This window comes from Lepidochelys kempii, chromosome 11, assembly GCF_965140285.1.
Source record: "Lepidochelys kempii isolate rLepKem1 chromosome 11, rLepKem1.hap1, whole genome shotgun sequence".
NCBI lineage: Eukaryota > Metazoa > Chordata > Testudines > Cheloniidae > Lepidochelys > Lepidochelys kempii.
In genome coordinates this window covers 21,400,633-21,426,428 of record NC_136390.1, presented here as the reverse complement: position 1 = coordinate 21,426,428, position 25,796 = coordinate 21,400,633, and the positions used below count along the sequence as shown (strand labels likewise).

At 40.6% G+C, this 25,796-nt stretch overlaps 1 protein-coding gene across 8 annotated transcripts in view; it reads left to right on the top strand.

The window, feature by feature from the left end:
- Positions 1-25,796, top strand: part of LRP1B (LDL receptor related protein 1B) — a 1,329,376-nt gene that overhangs the window by 1,032,394 nt on the left and 271,186 nt on the right. For 7 of the 8 annotated variants that reach the window (XM_078847919.1, XM_078847920.1, XM_073305382.2 and 4 more), the window contains 5 exons: positions 759-887; positions 2,000-2,122; positions 11,156-11,296; positions 15,143-15,330; positions 19,890-20,073. In XM_078847919.1, coding sequence (XP_078704045.1) covers positions 759-887; positions 2,000-2,122; positions 11,156-11,296; positions 15,143-15,330; positions 19,890-20,073 — 765 coding nt within the window. The remainder of the gene's footprint in view (positions 1-758; positions 888-1,999; positions 2,123-11,155; positions 11,297-15,142; positions 15,331-19,889; positions 20,074-25,796) is intronic. The other variant, XM_078847917.1, reaches the window with a different exon arrangement.

The following is a 25,796-nucleotide window of genomic DNA, read 5'->3' as shown; positions in this document are numbered from 1 at the left end:
TATATGCCAATTTGTTATACCTGAGAAGAGACATAATAATGATGGATTACATAAAAGCAATCCCTTTAAAAAGTCTTTAATAAGTACTAAAGGATAAATAAAAATCTGTTCTAGAGGAAAGTCTGTTTTAAAACAAACATGAAAAAGCCAACCTTAGCAATGAAAAATTATTTTCTTTATGCTGGTAAAAGTCTTATAAAGTGCTAAATATAAAGAATTTTCCAGGAAAAAGAAGTATATTCATTGAAACTATTGGGATTCTTCTTACCTCGCATTCATTGTTCAATACTGGGCATTTGGGCCCTGATTTGTGGCCTGATCCTGAGCTGCCGTGGGAGTTGACAGTGATGAGCAGAGCTGAGGGTTGTTAGAACCCCCTTCAGGATCAGGCTCCTTCTCCAATAAATCCAAATACTCAGTAGTTGCCAAAAACATCTGTCTATGCTTTCTAAAATTGTTCTTCTGAATACACTACATAAAGTATAGTAAGATAGCTTGCCTCTTTCATTTACAAAAAAGGTGAATGACCGTGTGAATAGGGTGAACGTATATAGAAGGAAGGGTAGATATTCAAACCTTTAATTTAGAATACAATCCTCATCTGAATTTTTAGAGTACCGTACAGAGGATAATCTGTTGTTTTCATCTTTCTTTTAAAGGGAAACAAAAAAAGCGCTCTCCTAGAACTATTATTTATAAACCTCACACAAATTATTCAATTTGGATTTAGCAACCCTAATCTGTAGCGTTTTTTCCAGGATCGGTAACCTGTGCTGCAGATATGTTCAGCTGCCTAGGTTCCCATGCCTGTGTCCCCCAACGCTGGCTTTGTGATGGTGAAAGGGACTGTCCTAATGGAAGTGATGAACTCTCTCCAGCCGGCTGCGGTATGTGCTTTTTATGCCAAACTTGTACATTTAAAAATATATTCTGACGTTTTCTCTTTTCATGGTACTTGTTGGTGTCTTTTATTTCCCGCTTTGGGCCTTCTACCCACTACCAGATGGAGTATTTGGCTGTATGGTGCAACATATGAAATACTGTAAATCATCACTGGGTAGAGATTGGTCAGTCATACACTGGGCGAGATCCTCAGATTAATTAAATCATCATTGTTCCATTGACTTCAGTGAAGATATACTGATTGACACTAACTGAGGATCTAGTCCACTATATGTAACACATTGTATATGTTTCAAATATAAATATTTGTTCCTTTTTTCACCATATTAGACAACAGTGGAAGTTTTATTATTGATTATGCATTTTACATGCTTTTAGCAAGAAAAAAGTATATTTTTGAAATCACAGAAACTAGCTGTTTTCATAGAGGAGTAAGATACAATTGTATCTATAATTTAGTCATGTTAATTATTCTCATCTCTACTTCTGGTACTTTATAATCTGCTGCTTCCCCATCTTTTGTTCTTGGTACCACTCCACTTTCTTGTCTGTAGGTATATGGGTTATAATCCGATTAAGGATGTCTGGGGTTTGGTCAGTAATTTAGGTGGGTTTGTATTTTATCTGTATTTGCTTAACTAAACTATTTTATAAATTTGAAAATGTTCAGATAATTTTCTCTCAGTTGACTATGTATCCATTATTGCATGAGGTCTGGGGTGGGTTATTCTACAGAGAGTTACAGAGAGCTGTCATTCAGAAGTAGTGTAACCAGGAGGAATTCTTTGCAGAACATTCTTCCCACAATGAGGCAGTGCTGGGTATTACCAAGTACCCCTGCCCCGTTGGTGTTTTTTCTTGTTTTGATTATTTTTTTAAGTACATTTGAATCTTTGAATCTACTTTTGTATTCCTTATTTTGAGGGCAAGTAGTGCCTTCTGGTATTATATGCGCCTGACAAAGTGCGTGATTATTTGTTGCGAATCAGTGAGCACTAGTTAATTTACTTCACTTGTTTTTCTAATAAGTAAAGTATCTGTAGGTCCTGTTGTTCTGCGTGTTCCTTATTTTTCTTATGTGCTGTTTTTTCCTTAGCTCCTAATAACACTTGTGATGAGAACTCTTTCACATGCCGTAATAAAGTCTGCATTCCCAAACAGTTTGTATGTGATCACGATGACGACTGTGGAGATGGATCAGATGAGTCGTTGGAATGTGGCAAGTATAATTTAAACAATTAACAGTGAGAAAAATCTCAATCTGAATAATAGGACAGACATTTTTAAAAGCCTATAGGGAATGAAGACAAGAATTTTTAGAAAATTTAATATTCTAATTTACTGTTGAATGAGACAATTGTTCACTTTCTAAATTTGTTTTAATATTTGTTTGTAATCTAATGCTGTTCCTGTTGAGCACAATTTTGTACATACTTATTTGAGGCAAAAGCTATATGAATTTATAGTTGATTCTTTTTAAAAAATATGAGTTAATAGAGTTAATATATGAAGTAAATACATTATCAGTAATCTATATATGTTCATACTGCAGGCTAATAATAAAGTACAAACTGTGCCATAGTAAGCAGTAAAACTTCTTTGTTGCTGTTTTATATTCTATACATACTGTATCTGACTGCCTGACCTTTTTGCATCAAGGAGTTCTTGGGGCATATAGCCCCTGTTCAAAACTATGCCAGTGTGTTTATCTGCAATAGTCTTAGGCTTAATTTTCAGTAGGTTGTGTACACACATGTGCATCCACCACATATATGTATGTGGAACTCAGGAATTTGTGAATGCGCAGTTAATGTGCATGCAAAATACAAGTAGATATGTGTGCACAAAATGTCCAAGCCCAATCTGTTGGTAATCTGGCCCAGTATGTAGACAAAATCTAAAACACCTTCTGTGTGCATGCTTTCTCACTTTATGTGAATGTGAGCATGGTTGTGCGTGTGCACACACACACAAACAGTTAGAGATGATCTATGGCTTCTAAAACATGAGGTTTCTATCTATATTAGGCATTGCTAAAATTTCTATCATCTATGGCTTATACATGGGTAACTGAAATATATATGAACATCAAGCGATTTTAAGAGTGAAGCATATGTGATTTTTTTATGGTAACATAAACCTTATGTATGCTTATCATTTCCTTATGTCGTAGTAGTAAATCTATTATACGATAAAGCGTTGTGGGAAGTTAATGTGACCATAGTGTTCCAGATAAACACTTATTTTTCTCTTTGTTCCTCCAGTCCAGTCCAGTCACTTGGAAGTACTTCCTCCCTGCCATTAGATGGAAATAGAGCATTTGAACTTCTGATATCCCTCTGTACCTAAGGGTCTTGCCCTTTCAGAATCTTCAGGTGTTTCTGTATCCTGCAGGTGATACAGTTACCAAGATGGTTAACTTTTCCTAGGAATGGGAAGATTTAATCCACATTACCAAGACTAAAGTTGCCCACTCCCAAATGCACCTTACCACTCATTGTAAGAGGCAGCATGAGAGCTGCTCCCTTGTGAAACGGGGAGGAAGGGGGCAACCAAATCAGCCCTGCTCCTGCCACAGTCAGCTCAAGCACCTCAATACCACAGAGACAGTAGCCATAACAGAATGACAACCAGCGCGCCTACTTTATTACCCCTTGACTCCAGCTCCTTCTCCGTGGTGGGTCCCATGACATCTCGGAGAGAACACTGTGTGGACTTCCTTCACTGTCAGCAGCGTTCATATGCCATTAACTTTTGTGCGTCAGTATTTTTACCATCACAGGGGGCATTTCCCTTCCTTTGGAAATCCTATTCCCATCGCATGGTTCTCCCTTCCTAGACACGATTGTTCTTTATCCATGCCCTGCAAACTATAGAAGAGCAGCATCTGAGCTGGAAATCTTCAAATTCCTTGACTCTGCCTATCAGTCTTATAGGGCAGCAAAGTGATTGGAATACTGTTGTGTATATATTTAGTAAATATTTATTTCTTTAAAGATAACATCATTGTAGGATTCTTACTCTCAGGGTCTCATGGGGGTCTAAAGTTTTTTAGCTGTCTGAGACACCTGTAAGTTGACCTAAGGTGTTCCACCAGTTGAGCATGCTCCAACTATATGCACTGCCGTGTCCTTGAAAATTCTAGATCCTGTCTGATCACAGTCAGAGGATAGCTCCCAGAAGCCAGTGCCCCAAATGTCAATCTCTTCAGCATTTCATTTCTTTTCTTTTCATAGAATCATAGAATAACAGAGTTGGAAGGGACCTGTGGAGGCCATCTAGGGACCTGTGGAGGCCAACCCCCTGCCCAGAGCAGGACCATTCCCAACTAAATCATCCCAGCCAGGGCTTTGTCAAGCCTCACCTTAAAAACTTCTAAGGAAGGGGATTCCACCAACTCCCTAGGTAACGCATTCCAGTGTTTCACCACCCTCCTAGTGAAAAAGTTTTTCCTAATATCCAACCTAAACCTCCCCCACTGCAACTTGAGACCATTACTCCTTGTCCTGTCATCTGCTATCACTGAGAATAATCTCGATCCATCCTCTTTGGATCCACCTTTCAGGTAGTTAAAAGCAGCTATCAAATCCCTCCTCATTCTTCTCTTCCGTAGACTAAACAATCCCAGTTCTTTCAGCCTCTCCTCATAAATCATGTGTTCCAGTCCCCTAATCATTTTTGTTGCCCTTCGCTGGACTCTCTCCAATTTCTCCACATCCTTCTTGTAGCGTGGGGCCCAAAACTGGACACAGTACTCCAGATGAGGCCTCACCAATGTCGAATAGAGGGGAACGATCACATCCCTCGATCTTCTGGCAATGCCCCTACTTATACATCCCAAAATGCAATTGGCCTTCTTGGCAACAAGGGCACACTGTTGACTCATATCCAGCTTCTCGTCCACTGTCACCGCTAGGTCCTTCTCTGCAGAACTGCTGCCTAGCCATTCGGTCCCTAGTCTGTAGTGATGCATTGGATTCTTCCGTCCTAAGTGCAGAACTCTGCACTTGTCCTTGTTGAACCTCATCAGATTTCTTTTGGCCCAATCCTCCAATTTGTCTAGGTCCCTCTGTATCCTATCCCTACCCTCCAGCGTATCTACCACTCCTCCCAGTTTAGTGTCATCCGCAAACTTGCTGAGGGTGCAATCCACACCATCCTCCAGATCATTAATGAAGATATTGAACAAAACTGGCCCCAGGACAGACCCTTGGGGCACTCCGCTAGATACCGGCTGCCAACTAGACATGGAGCCATTGTTCACTACCCGTTGAGCCCGACAATCTAGCCAGCTTTCTACCCACCTTGTAGTGCATCCAGCCCATACTTCTTTAACTTGCTGACAAGAATACTGTGGGAGACCGTGTCAAAAGCTTTGCTAAAGTCGAGGAACAAGTCCACTGCTTTCCCTTCATCCACAGAACCAGTTATCTCATCATAGAAGGCAATTAGATTAGTCAGGCATGACTTTCCCTTGGTGAATCCATGCTGACTGTTCCTGATCACTTTCCTCTCCTCTAAGTGCTTCGGAATTGATTCCTTGAGGACAAGCTCCATGATTTTTCTAGGGACTGAGGTGATGCTGACCGGCCTGTAGTTCCCAGGATCATCCTTCTTCCCTTTTTTAAAGATGGGCACTACATTAGCCTTTTTCCAGTCTTCCGGGACTTCCCCCAATCGCCATGAGCTTTCAAAGATAATGGCCAATGGCTCTGCAATCACATCTGCCAGTTCCTTTAGCACTCTCGGATGCAACGCATCCGGCCCCATGGACTTGTGCACGTTTTTCTAAATAGTCCCAAACCACTTCTTTCTCCACAGAGGGCTGGCCACCTCCTCCCCATGCTGTGCTGCCCAGTGCAGTATTCTGGGAGCTGACCTTGTTCGTGAAGACAGAGGCAAAAAAAGCATTGAGTACCTTAGCTTTTTCCACATCCTCTGTCACTAGGTTGCCTCCCTCATTTAGTAAGGGGCCCACACTTTCCTTGGCTTTCTTCTTATTGCCAACATACCTGAAGAAACCCTTCTTGTTACTCTTAACATCACTCGCTAGCTGCAACTCCAGGTGTGATTTAGCTTTCCTGATTCCATTCCTACATGCCCGAGCAATATATTTATACTCTTCCCTGGTCATTTGTCCAATCTTCCATTTCTTGTAAGCCTCTTTTTTGTGTTTAAGATCAGCAAGGATTTCACTGTTAAGTCAAGCTGGTCACCTGCCATATTTACTATTCTTTCTACACATCAGGATGGTTTGTCCCTGTAACCTCCATAAGGATTCTTTAAAATACAGCCAGCTCTCCTGGACTCCTTTCCCCCTCATGTTATCTCCCAGGGGATCCTGCCCATCAGTTCCCTGAGGGAGTCAAAGTCTGCTTTTCTGAAGTCCAGGGTCCGTATTCTGCTGCTTTCCTTTCTTCCTTGTGTCAGGATCCTGAACTCAACCATCTCATGGTCACTGCCTCCAGGTTCCAATCCACTTTTGCTTCCCCTACTAATTCTTCCCGGTTTGTGAGCAGCAGGTCAAGAAGAGCTCTGCCCCTAGTTGGTTCCTCCAGCACTTGCACCAGGAAATTGTCCCCTACAGTTTCCAAAAACTTCCTGGATTGTCTGTGCACCACTGTATTGCTCTCCCAGCAGATATCAGGATGATTGAAGTCGCCCATGAGAACCAGGGCATGCGATCTGGTAGCTTCTGCGACTTGCCGGAAGAAAGCCTCGTCCACCTCATCCACCTGGTCCGGTGGTCTGTAGCAGACTCCCACCACGACATCACCCTTCTTGCTCAGGCTTCTAAACTCAATCCAGAGACTCTCAGGTTTTTCTGCAGTTTCATACTTGAGCTCTGAGCAGTCATACTGTTCCCTTACATACAGTGCAACTCCCCCACCTTTTCTGGCCTCCCTATCCTTCCTGAACAGTTTATACCCATCCATGAAAGTATTCCAGTCATGCAAGTTATCCCACCAAGTCTCCATTATTCCAATCACATCATAATTCCCTGAATTTGCCAGGACCTCCAGTTCTCCCTGCTTGTTTCCCAGGCTTTTCTTTTTCTTATTACTGAAGGAGAATCTTGCTTGAAGGCATTATTCCAATCCAGGAGAACTTTAAAATCTTTTGGTGCACTTGACGTGTGTATATATATATATATTCCAATTCTATCTGCCATCCAGATTGGCATAGTAAACCAGTCCTGATATTATTTTTATGAAGCTTTGGCACTTTGAAGATGTTCCATGGCACTTCAAGGCTGTATTGAGGGATAACTTGAGAAGTCATTCCATGCAGCACTTTAGAATTCCTTATTGTCACCACTTGGAAGTTCAAAGAGATGCTGATACTCTAAGTTTATTTCAAATTGGATGCTCTGAGGAGCTACATAAGCTGGACAAAAATATATTCAAGATTACCAGTGAACACATGTTTTAAAGCTGTGCCTACAGATGTTTTGAAATAATGGCAATGGCCACTTTAGCAACCCATAATGCACTCCGTGCCCTATAAATCTAATGGAGATGAAAATCTAGGTGCAATACTCTACAAATACTGGTGCTCATGCACCAGTATGTGTGGGTGCCACAACCATGGCAATGATGATTGCTAGCCCCAGCGTGCCAGACAGACGGGGTTTTGACAATAAGTTGTGCTGATTCATTGTAGAGGCTTAGCACCACAGTTGCAACAGCACTGGCCCAGTGCCAATGATCAGAGGAATCAATATATCAAATAGGCTCAACATTAATTGTCACTGGAACTGAAGTCAGGAGGACCTTCACGTGGCAGGGAATGGTGCTAGTGTTATCGATATTCTCAGCACTATTGCACTGAGAAGGCACCATGCCAGCAGAGTCCAGGTCCAGAACAACTTGTCACTGACAGCCATTAATGACCTCCTGAGCAAGTATCAGGATCCTGACAAGGCCAGTCAGCACCAAAGGTCAGAGCAGGGTCAAACCTGAGTCTGACAGTTGCAGAGGGGTTGACAGTCAAGTTCCATATGCCAGGGTCAATGCCAAGGATCAGAGTCTGAGGCAGATTTCAGAGTCTGGATCAAGAAGGCAAGGTCCAAATCAAGCCAAGTTTGAAGCCAGGAGTTTAAGAATGGTCATGGCCGATATAGGAAATCCACGCTGTTGCCTGGACACTTCCTGGAATGTCCCTTTGGTTTACATAGGGTGGGGAGCCAATCAGGAGCCATGAGGCAGGATAATTATGGCTACTCCTCCTTTTGTGCCCTTATAACCTTGTTCAGGAAAAGGGAGAATAAACAGCCAGAATGGACACTCTTTTTAAGAAGATTCCAAGTTTGCATGCCCAGGTTCATTGATTTCAAGTGCAGGAACCATGGAAACAAGTTACCATTTTTCCCTACAGCTCCCATCTACATTGCTCCAGTACTAGTACCACACACTAGGGCATGTTAAATTGATGTGCTGGGAACAATGAGACTGTATGTAGGAACTCATGTTGTATAATAAGATTCAGTGCTGACAGGCACAGCCTCATAACACACATCAGGACTCACTGGCAGCTAATGCTCAAACCACGCCAAATGGGATGTATTAGCAGGAGTGCTGTAAGCAAGACACAAGAAGTAATTTTTTTGGCTCTACTCCAAGCTGATTAGATCTCAGCTGGAGTATTGTGACCAGTTCTGGGCATCACACCTTGGGAAAGATATGGACAAATTGGAGAAAGTCTAGAGGAGAGCAACAAAAATGAATAAAGGTTTAGACTGGAGAAGAGTCGACTGATGGGGGACAGGATAACAGCCTTTAAGCACGTAAATGGTTATATAAATTGTTCTCCTAACCACTGACAGCAGAACAAGAATGGACTTAAATTGTAGCAAGGGAGATTTAGGTTAGACATTGGGAAAAACTTCCTAACTGTAAGGGAAGTTAAGCACTGGAACAAATTATCTAGTGATGTTGTGGAATCTCTAGCATTTGGAGGTCTATAAGAACAGGTTAGACAAATATCTGTCAAGGATGATCTAGTTAATACATAGCCCTGCTTCCCTGCAAGGAACTGGACTAGATGACCTATCAAGATGCATTGCATGCCTACCTTTCTATGATATACTGTAACAGTCTCAACTAGCCATGGCAGACAGTATAGCCAGAGCAGGTCACCTCTGCCTGCCAGGCCAACTAAGGTGCCCAGCAACAGAGAACTTCTTGATCTAGAACCCAGTTTATCATGAAAACCCATCTCAATGTATTGCTTATATCCTGCCTCTTGGCATTAAAAATCTAAGATGAAACTTATTCAGAAAAGGTAATGTTGCAGTCAAGGCACTTCACCCACTTTAGAATTGGTGGGGGAGGGACTTTTCTTCTTGGTATACCTCAAGGCGAAGATAGTAGATATCCTGATTATTTCCTGAGTTTGTTTAGATAAAAGAGTCTATTTCACTGAAGCTGCAATTTGTACAATTTGCTGCATATATAGTTAGAGTCTATCATTTCTGGTTAGCTCATATTCAGATATGGTGGAAGTCCTCAAGGCAATTACCAAAATGAGGCCAATGCTCAGATGATCTAGTCCTCTTTTGCATCTGAATTTGGGTCTGAATTCTCTTAATATTTTTACTATTCTATTAGTCTTTGATAACTGTTTCAATATGGATTCTGTTCCATTTATAATCCTAATTTATTCCTTCAAGGCTCATTCTTAGTGATTATTTATTTGTCCATAAGAATATGGGAATTTCAGACTATCTGTTGAGCAAATCTTATACGAGATGTCCCCAGGAGAGTATGCGGAGAAATGCTTTGTTCTCCATGAGATCTTCCCCAAAAGAAAAGGAGCATGAGAGTTAACCATTTCTACTTAACTAGAGTAACTGATTGGTGAAGTTTATTTAGAAATACAAAAGAAGATCCAATTTTAGATCTTCCACATTTCTTCCACATTTCTTCCAAGCCTATTCAACCAGATTATAGGAGCATCATAGAGAGAGCAGAAGCACCTGTGTCAGATCTAGATTGACCTGGTTTTAAATGCATGTCTTTGCCAGACACTACAGATGGGAATTGGAGGCTTTTGCTGAGACAGCCTCTGCAAAACATCAAACACGATGTAGCTGAGGCCTCAGATGTAGCTGAGGCCTGGCCCAACATGAGTAATTAATATGTGAAGGGAGGTTGCATTTGATTGAAAGATAGAATTAAGGAAAATCTATTTTTAAAAAGTTACATCTTTATGAAGGTTCCCTGTTGAGTTACTCTGGCTTATTACAAGTTATATAAATATTACAAGTTAGATAAAAGATAGTTATGTTTTATGATTCCGGTGGTACATTAACTCCACTCAAAGTGTCAATGGAGGATACTGAGAGAATAAGGGGTAGAGGGGTGTCTCATCTCAGAAGGTCAAGTGCTCTGATTCCATCTGCTGGCAGGGAAGAGCTAGACCCAAATTGTGTAGAATAACTAAAGGAAAATTAGCTGGTATTTTATTTCTCCATCTGGTAAGGTAGCTCTGCTAATGCTAATGTACATGAAACAAAGCTTCAGAAACAACCATCATCTTGGATTTGCTCCTCAGAAAGAGCAAGTCATATTTTTAAAACTTCAAAAATTTCATTTTTTGCTGGAAAAATCTGTTGGAATGTGAACATTCAAAAAGGCAGGAAAAACAGCTGCAGGGCAATTTTGACTTCATTCTTTCTCACATGCATAGCGTAATATTTTCATGAGTATGCATGCACTCCAAGATAATCCTCCTCTTCCCCCCCCCCCCCCAATGAAACATGCTTTGTACAAAAATGGCAAAATTCTACTGTTTCAGAAAAGAACATGAATTTCATCCATTTGATTTGGTTTCTTGCAGCAAAATGGTGATTTTTCCACTGAAAAAACTTGACCATTATGTTTTAAAATAGCAAGGAAAGAAAATTTTTATTTGACTTTTCAGTTTTTGCCATTTCTGGATTTTTCTTATTAAACTCTGGCAGAGACTCCCTTCTAAGGAGCAAATTCTAGATGTTGTCCTTTTCTCTGGCAAGAATCTATTTGAACCTCTCAGAAAATAATCTTATGCAGTTTCCAGAACTGCACTGAGGATTTCGTCTTTTTAAGGAGTCTGTCTTTTGAGATGCACATGTATATGCATATTTATCTTTCTGTATCTCTCTCTATATAGAGATACATTTGTTTACTTGTATAGACTGTTATGAAATTATGTGACAATATACGCATATGCAAAGTATGAATCAGTAAAGCTTTGATTACTCTGTTTCTAGGGTATCGTCACTGTAATCCTGGAGAATTCAGTTGTGCTGATGGAAGGTGTCTCTCAAATTCTCAGTGGCAATGTGATGGGGACTTTGACTGCTCAGATCATTCTGATGAAGCTCCTATAAACATAAAGTGCAAAAGTTCAGGTTCATTTTTTTAAATCACATATATGTATTTTTTCCCAACAAACTTAATTTAGAATTGTAGATAGAAAGACTATAATACTAATAACTGTACAGTCCTGTCTTTTTAATGCTTCATTCATCCTGTGAGGAGGATGCAGTTGTAATTTGTCATTCCTGTAGTTTATCAGTCTCAGCTGATTAAAATTAAGCTAGCCACACCAGATGGCTCAGGGGAGCTTGTAGTTTGTTTACACATGTGTTTCCAGCTAGTATAGACTAGACAACATTACAATAGTTACTATCCAAGTTTATAGGACCTGACCTGCTCACTCCATAATTTTGCAAGCAGGGAGAGCAGACATAACAGTACATTCCAATAACACAGGATTAGCTCTGACCAAACCAGAATGGAGATATGTTGGATTTCTCAGCTTCACGCCATTTTAAAGTTCTCTCCACTTTTATTAGTCACAAAATGTAAATGTGTTCCACTCCTTTTATCAATGCCACTGAAGCTTAATTGTTTCTATTATGCAAATTTATCCTCTTCTGGAGGTAGTGGACTATTCCATGTCGTTTTGCAAGGGGAGAGCTATATGTGAACAGTTCTTCCACTCACACCTTATCACTCCATTAAGGCATTAATGTAGCCCATTATACAAGCTTTCATGAGGATCATGCATTGTCTGCAAGACAATACTATAGTATGTGGATCCGAAGATTCACTATTTAAGATTCTGTTGCTAAATTAGGATTGCTAAGCACAGGTGCAGAAATTTGTTCTGTGAGGGTGTGAATGTGCACATTTATTTAAAACTAGGAGCTGATCATAACGGTGTAATCCTGTTTCTGTTAAAGTCAATGGTAAAATTCCCATTTTCTTTATCAGGATCAAGATTGGGCCCGGAATGTTGAACCATGTTGAATATTGATATTTAAGCAATAAATATTAATTACCATTTGTTTCCACTACCATGTACAATAGTAATTTTAATATTTAATCACATATTGCTGCAGAGATTTCAAATCCTAAGGCGTTTCTCAAGTTATACTAGCTGCTGTTACTGGTCACCATGCTGGCTCAGCCTAAGTACTTAATACAAGATAAAGGGTACGTCTGCACAGCAGAAACCCCCCTGTGGTTCCAGATCACAGAGCTCAGGTCAACTGATTTGCATATTGCAGGGCTAAAAATAGCAGTGTAGACGTTTGGGCTCGCACAGGAGCCTGGGTTCTGAAACCCAGTTCAGGGGGGAAGGTCACAGAAAATGCCTACACTGCTATTTTTGTCCCAGCAGCACAAACTTCACATGCCTAAAGTCAGTTGACCCAGGATCTGATACTCACTGCTGTGGGGTTTTTTTTTTTGTTTTTTTGCTGTGTAGACATACCCCTGGGAAACATGGGTGTCATGCAGCATGCATGATGGAGGCCCTGAGAAAGTTCCAGATAATCTATAAACAACTTAACTGTGGTATGTAACCTATCGCTTAAAGCAGCCTCTGTATTAGGTGACTGAGGGATAGCTAATGTAACACACATTTTTTAAAAGAGCTCCAGTGGTGATCCTGGCAATTACAGGAAGGTAAGCTTAACTTCAGTACAAGCTGATAAACTTAACTATAGTAAAGGACAAAATTATCAGACACAATATCTTGAGGAAGAGTCAGTACGGCTTTTGTAAAGGGAAGTCATGCCTCACCAACCTATTAGAATTCTGTGAGGGAGTCAACAAGCATGTGGATAAGGGTGATCCAGTCGATATAGTGTACTTGGACTTTCAGAAAGCCTTTGACAAGGTCCCTCAACAAGGGCTTTTAAGCAAAGTAAGGACTCATGGGATAAGAGGGAAAATCCTCTGATGGATCAGTAACTGGTTAAAAGATAGGAAACAAAGGGTAAGAATAAATGGTAAGTTTTCACAATGGAAAGAGGTAAATATCAGGGTCCCATACAGATCTGTACTGGGACCTGTGCTGTTCAACATATTCATAAATGATCTGGAAAGGGGGTGAACAGTGAGGATGCAAAATTTGCAGACGATAAAAAAATTACTCAAGTTAGTTAAGTCCAAAGCTGACTGCAAAGAGTAACAAAGAGATCTCACTAAACTAGGTGACTGGATGATAAAATACAGATACATTCTATGTTGATAAGTGCAAAGTAGTGCACATTAGAAAAAAATAATCCCAATTATACATATAAAATGATGAGGTCTAAATTAATTGTTACACCGAAGAAAGATCTTGCAGTAATCATGGATAGTTCTCTGAAAACATCTGCTCAGTGTGCAGCAACAGTTCAAAATGTTAGGAACTGTTAGGAAAGAGAGAGAAAATATCATAATGCCACTATATAAAGCTCTGGTATGCCCACACCTTGAATACTGCATGCAGTTTTGGTCATCCCATCTCAAAAAGATATATTAGAATTGGAAAAAGTACAGAGAAGGGCAAACAAAAATGAACAGGTGTAAGGAACAGCTTCTATGTGAGGAGAGATTAAAAGGACTGAGACTGCTCAGCTTAGAGGAGAGATGACTAAGGGGGATAATATAGAGGTGTATAAAATCATGAATGGTATGGAGAAAGTGAATAAGGCAGTGTAATTCTCCCCGTCACATAACACAAGAACTAGGGGTCACCCAGTGAAATTAATAGGCTGCAGGTTTAAAACAAACATAAGGAGGTACTTCTTCACACAATGCACAGTCAACCCATTGTGAGAGGCTAAAAGTATAATTGGGTTAAAAAAAGAGTCAGATAAATTCATGGAATATAGCCATGATGGTCAGGGATGCAACCTGATGCTTTGGGTATCTCTAAACCTCTGACTGCCAGAATCTGGAACTGGATGACAAGGGATGGATCACTCAGTAATTGCCCTGTTCTGCTCATTCCCTCTGATGCATCTGGCACTGGCCACTGTTGGAAGACAGGGTGCCAAGCTAGATGGACTATTGATCTGACCCAATATTGCCATTTTTATGTTTTTTAGTTGAACATGTATTATTTTTTAGAGGCATATGACTTGGATGCTAGTGAAAAATCTTATTAGTGCTCCCTATATGTCAGTACCTCCTCAATTTTGTGTACCTTGCATCATAGTTATTTTTCATATTTTCATAGCTTTTATGGTACACAGTTAAGTTATCACATGTCTGTATGCTCCTGAACCATCTAGGTTTCCTCTTAAATTTTCAAAATTAGGCTTTAGATAGCCAGGGTTTTTTTTTTTTGTGGGGGGGAGGAGGATCCTATTAGAGGATTTTACTATGACATAGTTCTCCATTGCTACCAAAAATAATCTCCAATGTTAGCTCTACAAATGTATTATGATTTTTTCCAGTGTTTTTCCAAAAATACTATATGAGGTGTGTGATATTTTTAATATACACAGGGCAGTTAATTTGCTGTACTATAGCTTTTTTCCCCCTTGTGCATAGTTTCCAATATATAGTTTATGGATTTTTCACTGGTGGTCTGCAGAGAGGTGATGCTGATCACATGATGCTTGTTCTTATTATTTCCAGTTAAGCAAAACCAAACTGATGAAAGGGGAAGATGAAATGAAGAATAGACAATATGATTCACTTTTTTCAGAAAGGAGTAAACACTTATCTTAATATAGATATCTAAAACTAAAATAAAATTTACACATGTAACTTTTTCATATAAGCAACTACTGTTGTCATGCAAGCACTCTTATGAGATTAGTCACAAACACAAGAAAATCTGGTCCCCACAGTTTGGAGTTGGTCTATGAAAAAGTCTATCAGAGCTGGGTCACACTATGGGAAAAGTATGAGAACCGCTGACATGTTGTTCATTTGTTTTATTTTATTTTATTTTATTTTATTTTTTCCAGAACAGTCGTGCAACAGTTCTTTTTTCATTTGCAAAAATGGTAAATGCATTCCTCAAATAGAGGTCTGTGACAATAAAGAGGACTGTGGTGACGGATCTGATGAGAGAAACTGCCATATCAATGAATGCTTGAGTAAGAAAGTCAGTGGCTGTTCTCAAGATTGTCAGGATCTTCCTGTTGGGTACAAGGTTGGTAGTCATGGTGTGTAATATAGTATAATATAAGTTTTTAATCCTTAAGTATGATTGTTTAAACCACATAACTATGTAGTAGAACTTCAGAATGTGGTACTAGCTTTTAAACAAGTAAGCTCCTCAAAATCACAAACCTATGCAAATCAATATATGAGGTATGCAAATGACCATCATTTGTGCAAAAAGCAGGAGCTTAAATTCAACTTATAACCAATGGAAAAAGGTACATGAAGTAATTTCAACATTTATTTCTATATACTTGTAAAATCTAATACTTGAATATTTTACTTAAAAGGTGATGAAGATGAACCTACAATAACAAAAGTCCAAAAGATACAGCAATTACAAAAACCCAAACAAATCATGCTGATGTACAAAAAACACAAATGATCTGAGAATTGCTTATAAGACCATGCCTCCAATAGTAAATAATACAAATAGTAAACTTTTCCCAAGTTGATTGAAATAGTGACTCCATTAACAAAGAAAAATTGAACAACGCACTGTTAATGGACAAACTTTCAAAATGTGCCCTCCATTTGTGTGCACGCAACTTTGCTCATTAATAGCATGAACAAGATGCTGGTGCATTTGATAAACTTAATTATATATCTTTATACTTCCATGTCTAGGACCCATTGGTTGAATGTTATTTTGGCCCAAATTCCAAGAAATTCTTCATTCTTCCCCAATGGTGGGACTCCACCTGGACCTTTGTACCTTCAGAATGATTGTTTAACATTTGAATGGATTCCCAAGTTTGTTTCCTCTTGTTTTATAATGACAAGTCTGCCTTATTGAATTAGTTTCATTCCCTTTTCCGTGGATGGTAGGTTCTTCTCTACTTGAATCAGCTCCTGTTGAACTGCGAACTTGGGGCCACTCATAAGGTAGACCTTGGTTCTCTGAATCAGCTAAGGAATTTTAGAGCGTCTCCAACTCCTTATGGAAAAGAAAATCCTCCGTTGAATGGTCAGGCTGTTTTTCTGTGGTTGGAGGAGGGTTCTTCTGTCTATTGTTTTAGTCACAGGAATCATTTTCCTGCCACTGTGGCAGACATGCTACAGAAGTCAAGCAGATTATGTCATATGTGATTTCACACATAAACAAGAGAATGGAGTTCAAAACTGAAAGACTCTTGGCCACCTGAAAATTCTAATCTTTAACCTTTGGGGATCTGCTAAATTCAGATAGCCGCCTCCCCACCACTTGGGAAGTGCTTGCCATGTGAAATGAAGTTTATAGTCATAAGCCTGAGGCATCAACAGATATCTTCTGGCAGGGAAATCCCCCTGTCATGTCACAGGATAAGATGGCCCCTTTAAGGGAGATAGAACTAGTTTCACCTGTGCCAGATTTACCTCTGAAATCATGGGATTGAGAATTTGGGGAGAACATGACTGTGAAGGGTCATGTGATTAAAGGAAAGCAAATAGCACCTATCCATAGAGACAGTCTGCACTCAGTAGGGAGAGACTAAGGGTGCAGAAGACCTGCGGCTAACCTCTTCAAAGGGGATCTGGGAAAAGCCTGGGGAAGAGCAAGAGTTTAACCTGAAGAGTCCTGGGGAAGGCCTAGGAAGAAGCAGTGTACGGCTGTCTGAGAAGGTGCTATTGTGAGGGCCTAAAAGGCAAACCAGTCAATTGCAGGAAGTAGCCCTGGAGTATGAAGCAGAGCTTGATGTCTGAAGTAGAGAGCTACTTCACTCATTAGAGTCAAGGAGTTGGAGTCCAAGGCTTCCCGACATCCTTGCATTGCTACATAGAGTGATGGTGCAGAAACCACTGCACTGAGTAGAAAAGGAAACATTTGCTGCTGATAAACTGTTGAACCTGGGGATGGGTTGAAGGAAATTGTGTCCCAGTAAAGGCCAAGTGAGGTTAAAGGATTTTTTGTTAGGACAGTTGTTTTACCTTAAAATGTTTGAGACATTTTCTTTTTGTTAGAGAGCTGGTGCCTAATCCTGGATTAGAGGTGATGCGACACCTTCATCCATGGCTTTAAATTCAGCATGGTATCTCTACCCTCTATAATCCCATCCTTAGCTTCCCAGGACCGGTTCATGGTTCTCAGTTTATAAGATGCTTGTATTTACATACCAATTCACCCAGCAAACAGAAAATACCTGAGATTCCAAGTGAGAATCCTGTCCTTCAGTCTTTCAACAGCACCAAGGACTAGTGTGTTTACCAAATGCTTGGCTGTCATAGTGGCTCACTAAGAAAGTGAGGAATCCAGGTATCCCTCACCTCAACAGTTGAACAACAACTCCTCCCTCACTGGAGGAAGATCACCACAACAGGTGAACAACTCCTTTCACTTGTTCCTGCAACTTTCACCACCCTGGGTTTTGGGATCAATAAGGAAAAAAAATCACTATTACCAACCCAAAGAATAGAATTCATGGGGGCAGCGCTAAGTGTACAAAGCAAGAGTCTGTCTGCCACAGGACACATTCAATATTACAGTAGATCTCATCAACCAGCTGATGCTCACCCTTAATCTTCAGCAAGAGTCTTTCTCAGACTTCTTGGTCATGTGGCCTTCTGCATGTATGTCACGCAGCAAGCCAGACTTCACTTATGCTGCACGCAAGGGTGGTTGAAATTTGTATATTTACCCAACAAACATTAGACATGAGGATTCAGGTCCCTTGAGAAGTACCCTCATTGTGAAATTGGTGGAAACACCCTCTCAAGGTTTGCAAACGTTTCTCCACCTCTTTTCACCAAGATACTGGAGACAGATGCTTCCATGCTTGGGTGGGGAGCTCATCTGGACCATCTTCAGACCCAAGGCCTCTAGACTGTAGAAGAGATTGCCCTTTATATAAATAACTAGCCTCCACAGTGTCTCTTCCTGTGTTATGTGGACTAATAGACAAATCCTGACTGACAACACAACAGCAGTGTGTTATGTCAACCTACAGGAAGGATTCTCTTCAGCCAGGTAGAATAGATTCTTTATTTGGGCACACAACACTATCTGTTTCCTTCAGATACCCTGATTCCTGACTACCCTTTTATCTCTAAAGTACTCAGGGCTGTCCATCAACTCTATAAGAGTGCACTTAGTATCAGTAACACCTTACCTTTTCTTCATCCAAGGTCACATCTTTTTTTCCCACCCTACAATTGCTAGATTTCTAAAGGGCCTGATTCATGTGTTTCCCACAATCTATGACCTCCTTCCTTCCTGGAATCTAAATATAGTCTTATCTGAGTTAATGGGCCCTGCCTTCAACAATATGATATTTATGACTGGTTTACCTTACACAGTGTTCTTTATGTACAAGGTGATCCTTAGGCCTCAACTGAAGTTTTTACCAAAGATCATTTGACTTTCATTTGAATCAGATGATTCATCTGCCAGTTTTCTTTCCCAAGCCATATTTCAAGCAGGGGGAAGCCAAGCTGCCCACAGTGAATGTAATTAGGGCTCTTTCACTTTACCTGGATAGGACAAAACCATGCAAGAACTTCCCTAGACTATTTGTAGAGTCTACAGAGAGGATTAAAGGTCTGACAATATCAACCCAGAAACTGTCTAAATGGATATCTAATTACATCATATCATGCTGTGAGTGACCTAGATTAGATCCTTCCATGCAGGTTGTAGTCCACATCACTGGCAGCTTCTCCTCCTTCCCTAGGAAGCTGACCAATTTCTGAAATTTGAAGGGTAGTTACATGGGGATTAGTCCATATTTTCACAAAGCCCTATTTCCTATGCAAGACATCAAGATGAGATGCTTGCTTTGACATAGCTGACCCGCAATCACTATTTAAATAGACACAGAGCATGAGCCTCCTGTCTGTGGGGTCACTGCTTGCAAGTCACCAGAAGTGAAATGCATGGGAACAGTCAATCGAAGAAGAAAGAATAGTTACTTACCCTATAGTACCTGTTTCTCTGAGATGTGGCATTCGCATGCATTCCACAGCCCACCCTCCTTCCCTACTGCTACGGAGTCCTGATGTTTTATTGGTGAAGGAATTGAAGGACAGTTGGATGCAGTTCGTCCTTTATCTTTTTGGGCAGTGAGGAAGTGGGGAACACAAAGGGTCCTATGGCACAATCACAGCCCAAATGGACACTGCTGGCCAAAAGAATCCAATCTTGAGCACATCTTTAAAAACTACAGGACTAGGGTAAGTAACCGTACTTTCTTTAGAACTTTACACTCTAGTGTTCTTGTTCATTACAAGTGTTAATTTTGTCATATGGTCATAGTTGAAGAGAAAGAGAGGAAGGCCTAACATTTTGTTAAACTGGAAAAAGCAAATTTTGGTAGTTTCACTTCAGTAGGACAATTCTCCAACAAACATCTCTAATGTGCCATTTGATAAATTCCTGTTACATAGAAAGTTACCTGAAGTTAAAACAGTAGGTCAAAAAAGATTATTTTAAAGTTGTGTCATTGTTGAAAGGTTGGTGGTGCCAGACTACTCTGTCTTCGATTTCTAATTTTTAAGCTATTCTTAGTAAGTTTATGCCAAACAGAAAGACACCAACAATAATAAAAAATGAGTGTTCTTGTTTTTCTTTCCCAGTGCAAATGCTGGCCTGGATTCCGGCTCAAGGATGATGGCAAAATATGTGTAGACATTGATGAATGTTCATCTGGATTTCCCTGTAGCCAGCAATGCATCAATACATATGGAACTTACAAATGCTTGTGTGCAGATGGGTATGAAACACAACCTGATAACCTCAATGGCTGTAAATCTCTTTCAGGTATCACATTTTATTTATACACAAATATAACCAAAATTGTTTGTGAAAAGCTTTAACTTGGAAATCTGTGTTTCAGCTTCTGTAATGACTAGAAAGATGGTTTAAAGCATCCTTTTCAGTCAGAAACAGAAATCTGAATTCAGTGCAAGGTGTCTGAATGTGAGAATAATTTCTACTTTTATTGTGTATTCCACACACAGGATTCTATGTGGATAATTACAGTTCATTATGATACTGTGAATTATTAAGTGTGCACTAGGCACTGGGAAATTTCAGAAGCAGAAAAAAACCACATCACCTTATATTGCCTGCTGCTCAGTCACATGGTAATCATAAAACATGTAGTGTGCAATATTAAAAAGCCTGCTGCTGCTGCATTATTTTATTTTATTTATTTTAATTTTTAGAATAGCTTGCTGACATTAATGCATTAAGCCTGCGTAATAAGTTAAGCATGGAAAAAAAGAGGATAAAAGAAAATTATATGGTGTTTCTGATCTTTGCATAAAAAATGCCCAATTCACTGTTCTTATTGTACTATCACATTATCTCCTGCCGTAGTGCAAAATGGACTGTTTGAAATGGTATGCACAGTAAATATAAGGACTTAGCTTAATTATCTCTCTTTGTATCCTATACGTGTTCCTTCCTGACTTATTTCAACCATCAGGATTGCACAGTGTCAGTTTCCTGAGGAGCAGGAGGTCAAGGAGGAATTAGGAGTAGGAGACTCTACCAGTTACAAGCCATCTCCCATGCACAAACAAAGCACACTCCATTCCTCCTCTGCTGGGCTCCTCCTCTGGAAATTCTCTTAACTCCCTAGCAGGCAGATATGCTCCTGTTCTTGACCTGCCTGCACTCCCTGCAGGCCTGTTTTTTTTTTCCAACAGTAGGCCACTTTCTGTCTCAGTGAGACCTTTGTATCTCTGAGACCCTTGTTCCTGCTGCTTCCATGAATAATGGGAGAGGAAGCTGAAGAGGCAGAGCAGAGAGATGGGATCTGATTTTCTTGTCTCCTATCCCTTACCTTATAGGGCACTTGCACATTTACAGGACACAGAGCAGTCAGATGAGAGGAAGGAGTGGAGCCTAAAATAGGAGACAGGATCTGAGATACATTCTGGAGCTGAAATATGTAAAGATTTCAAAGTGTTAATGAAAAAGTTCTCAAACTTAAATTGGCAGCTGTTCATGTTGGAGCAAGGCTGGCTGTGGTAAGAGTCATTCCCAGCCTGTGAGAGGCTTTTCCAGCTGCTTTTGAGTCCACCGAGAAATCCTAACCTGGCCTCTTTAGCCCCCCATAACAGCCTGTCTCCACAACACACTAAATTAGCCTGTCCTGAAGGTGACATCTCAGACCATCAAAGAACTGGAGAATGTCCTATGTTAAGTTTGAAATGTATGCAGAATGTATGAAGTATTAGCTAAAATAGTTGAAATGGGTATCCACTGTACAGCACATCATTTTAGCACAGTGTATACAGAGTTAATATAAAGTGTTAAATTATATTTGTCATTCTTATAATTATTCTTTATTTATCCTCCAGTTTATCTTCAAACACTTTCATTGATAATATAGCAGTAATAAAGACAGAAAGTGAGATTTTACTGCAGTGCATGATAAAACAGTGGATAACCAGGAGAAAATGAAGAAACCTGGGGAAACTATGAGAAAACAAAACTGATTGACGTCTAATAGTAATTAATTTAGTTTTGTCGGAGACATGGGATTTTTTTTAGATTTACTCACACTATGAAAATCTCTGTAAATTTCAAATGATATGCCACTATCAAATTGCCTTTTGTTTGCAACAGCAGCATATGATATACTCTATAGTGATAAAACAGCATTACAAGTATTTACTGAACCTTAAAAAATATATATTATCAGTTTAACAGTTAATGGTATTAGTCTTACCTAGAGTATAAAAACTATTCACAGAATTCGAAAATTGCTTGTGCTCCTTCGAGTAATTGTGCACATATACATTCCCACTGTAGATGTTTGTGTGCCCAGTGAACAGCAGTTTCACTGGGAGGCAAATGTGCCGTCTCTCTCTTCATGCTCTCAAGAGAAGGCATAAAATGAGTACGTCTGTCGGCTCCCTGTTAGTTCCTTATATCTATCCATAGCAAGAGTTGGAACTCCTGGTGGCTTTAGCTTTGTCAGCCAGCTTTTGAAAACTTACCTGTATACAGTTTTTGTAGTAAGTATAGTACAGTGTAGTTATTTTAGCTATACTTTTATTACACCTGGAGGATTTATTATGAAAAGATTCTCTGGGTTTAAACAATGTGCCATGTGCAGGGCTGTTATCCCTGTCATGGATAGGCACAAAAGTTGTTTGATTTGTTTGGGTGAGGGAAATGAGAGGGACAAATGTCTTATTTATACCACTTTTCCCATCCACACTAAGAATTAGAGAGACTGTTGCCTTAAGGATCACCTCATGAAGGAGGTGACATAACCTGCATCTGAGCTGAGTCCTGATCATGACCCCAGTAGACTCTGGGTCAAGTCAGAGTGTTCCTCCAGATTCTTCTGACTCCAGACATAAATCTGGGACTGAATGTCATGCTTCCTCTTCTTTATCTAGGTTGAAGAGATCTAAACATTCAGACTCTGACAAGACCTCTAAGTCTCGGTCTTCTCCCAAACAGTCATTGGGTAAGTCCTCTGGTACCAGTTTGAAACCTCACAAATCGAAATGCTCAGTTGTTCCATGTGGGCCATTGAGGCCAGTATCTTCACCTGTTCCAGGGCCTTCCCATTGGTCTCTGGACCCTCCACCATTGTTGGCACTGTTAGAACTAATACATTCAACTGGGGTGGCTTCTATTCCTCAGGCCTTCCTAGCAGCAAGGGAACTTCTTTGTTTTTCCCTGCCTGACCCTCTCTACTGCAGCTGGCTCCGGTATTTCCTGAACTGATACTGACTACAAAATCCCCTCTGCCAGTGCACCCAGCACCGATATCTCACTTGGCACCATCGACATGCCTGGTACCAATGGTGCAACCGGCACTGACTATCCATTCAGCTCCGTTGATGCAGTTAGCACTGACTGTGTTTATTCCAGCACTGCTGGTGCTGACCACTTCATCAGCTTTTAGGCCACTCCAACCTGTATCTTTTACTGACCCTGGTATGTATCCCACATATCAGCCACAACACCACCTATGGAAACAACTACCCACTACCATGAAGAGGCTTATGTATCTTCTATGGGATCGGAAGGGGAAGTACCTGTCTGTCTTCCAAGACCCTTCAGCTCTTTCTTTAGATCTTCCATTATCAGGTCTAAGGATCAAGGTCTGGTTCTCATGCAGGAAAGTTGCAGCTTGGGGTCCCCCACGACTCCATGGCCATATTGGTCTTGGGCTGCACCAAGGGATTTTAGACCTCCGTCTCATTCACTTCCTGGGAGAATGTCTCCCTGACTCTCAGTGTATGAGACATCTTTTCAGTATCCTGCACCTATCCCTCAACCCGCTGTCATGGAATCTGACATTGAGGAGGGTGAATTACTAGAGGAGCCTTTAGTGCCTCTTCTCACATTCCTTCTTCCTCACCAGATGAAGCCGTTACCCTGGAATCAACATCTCTCCCATTCACTCCCACCCCGGAGGATTTTTAAAGTCTTCCAGGATCTCATGGGAAGGATGGTTACTTCTCTGGGAGTGCAGGTAAAGACTGTGCAGAAAAATCTGCACTCTCCTGGATATTTTGCAGACTTCTACTCTAGGAAAATTTGGCCTTCCCATTATTGAGGCCTTGTTATGGCCAGCATAGACTCTCTGACAGACTTCAGCCTCTATTCCAGGATCCTCAGCAAGGGTTTGAGCATTTCTTTACTCATCCAGTTCCTGATTCTCTGGCAGTAGGACCTGGTAATGAGCAGCCTTTCCAAAACCATCCTAAGTCCAGTCCAAAAGATACAGAGCTTAAAAAGTTAGATTTATACAGCTGTAAAGTCTATTCCACTGCTACACTACAAAAGCCAGTTTCCGATAACCAGGCTCTTTTAACTAAATATAACTTTATTAATTTCTCTGCTATTTCCAAGTTCTCTGATAAACTGTCAGAGGAATTTCGTGACCAGTTTTTAGCATTAGTGTCTAAGGGACATCTTATAGTGCCCTTCCGGCAGCAACAGAGCAGCTGATACTGCCTCATGCTCCATGGCCACCTCAGTCTCTATGCAGCATAGTTCCTGGCTGCAGGCTTTGGACATCCCAAAGGAGCATGGACATCACAAGAGAGGACTTACCATCTGAAAGGTCTAAACAATTTTCTACAAAAATAGGTGATACCATGCACCTCTTCATGAGTTTACACTCCAGCTACAAAAGTGAACCAAGTTAGGTCACAGTATTATTGTACACCCTCTTTCCAACAGAGTCCACAATATCCCTCCCAAGAAGAGGTAAAGGCCTCCTAGATGTTGCTAGTCACCTTCAACTGTGGTGGGCCATTCTCACCAGATGCCTATGACCTCAAAGCAATCATTTTGACTTTTTGGTAGTGGACAATGTACCAGTGCTATCTCTTCTTTACCGTGCTTGGGAAAACATCACATCAGAAGGTTTCCCCTGCATATAAACATGTTGGAACTTAGAGCTATTCATCTGGCCTGGTACTATTTATGCCCTCCCTCAGAAAACAGGTGGTGCAAGTTCTCACAGACAACATCACAGGTATGTTTTACCTGAACATCAGGGAGGTGCAAGATTGTCTCAGCTGTGCTGGGAACCTATCCTCCTTTGGAGTCTGTGTATTCATCACAATGTTTCCCTGAAAGCTTTTCACTTTTCAGGAGTGAGAAGCACACTAACAGATTGCTCAAGGGGGTTTTCACAGACCATCTTGAATAGTCAATCAGAAAGACATTCTCCTCCATGTTTTCCACTGCTAGGGTACCCAGTAATAGTCTTGTTTATGACCAACCTCAACAAGTGCTTGGGATTTCTCTCCGAGGCTAGCAGAAGTGCAGGTTCTATCACAGATGCTTTTCTTCTTCCCTGGTCTGGTCACCTCCTATATGTGTTTCCTCTCATTCCAGTGGTGCTCAGGAAGCTGAAACTGGATTAAGCGTCATTTAGCCTCATTGCACCAGCATAGCCAAGACAATATTGGTTCATGGATCTTACATCAGCTGTCCATCCATTCATTGATAACTCTACAACTTGTTATAGAACTTCTGCACAGAACCAGGACAGATCTCTGCATCAGAACCTCAGATCTCTCCACCCTACTGTGTGAATGATCTCTGTCTGAGCACTCATGAGAAATTGTGCTCCCAAGAGGTCTAGGCCTTCTTGATGAGCAACAGAAAAGAATCCACTAGAGCAGGTATGCATCAAAGTGGAAAAGATTTTCTGTTTGGGCACAGTCCCACAGTTTATTTCTCCATCATATTGAGGTTATGCGTGTGCTGGGCTATCTCCTGCACCTGAAATCATCAGACTTCGAATAGTTCTATGAGAGTTCACCTGGCTTTTATTTCAGCACTATGTCCACCAATAGAGAGGTTTTACATCTTCTCTCCTCTTGTTTCTCAATTTTGAAAGGGCCTAACCAATACTTACCCTCCTGTGTCTGCTCTGGTACCTCTGTGGGATTTAAGTGTAGTTCTCTCTATACTCATGGGTTCCCCTTTAGAGCCTATGCAGACAGCTTCTTTATCTTTGTCATCTGTGTAACTGGTATTTTTGGTAGCAA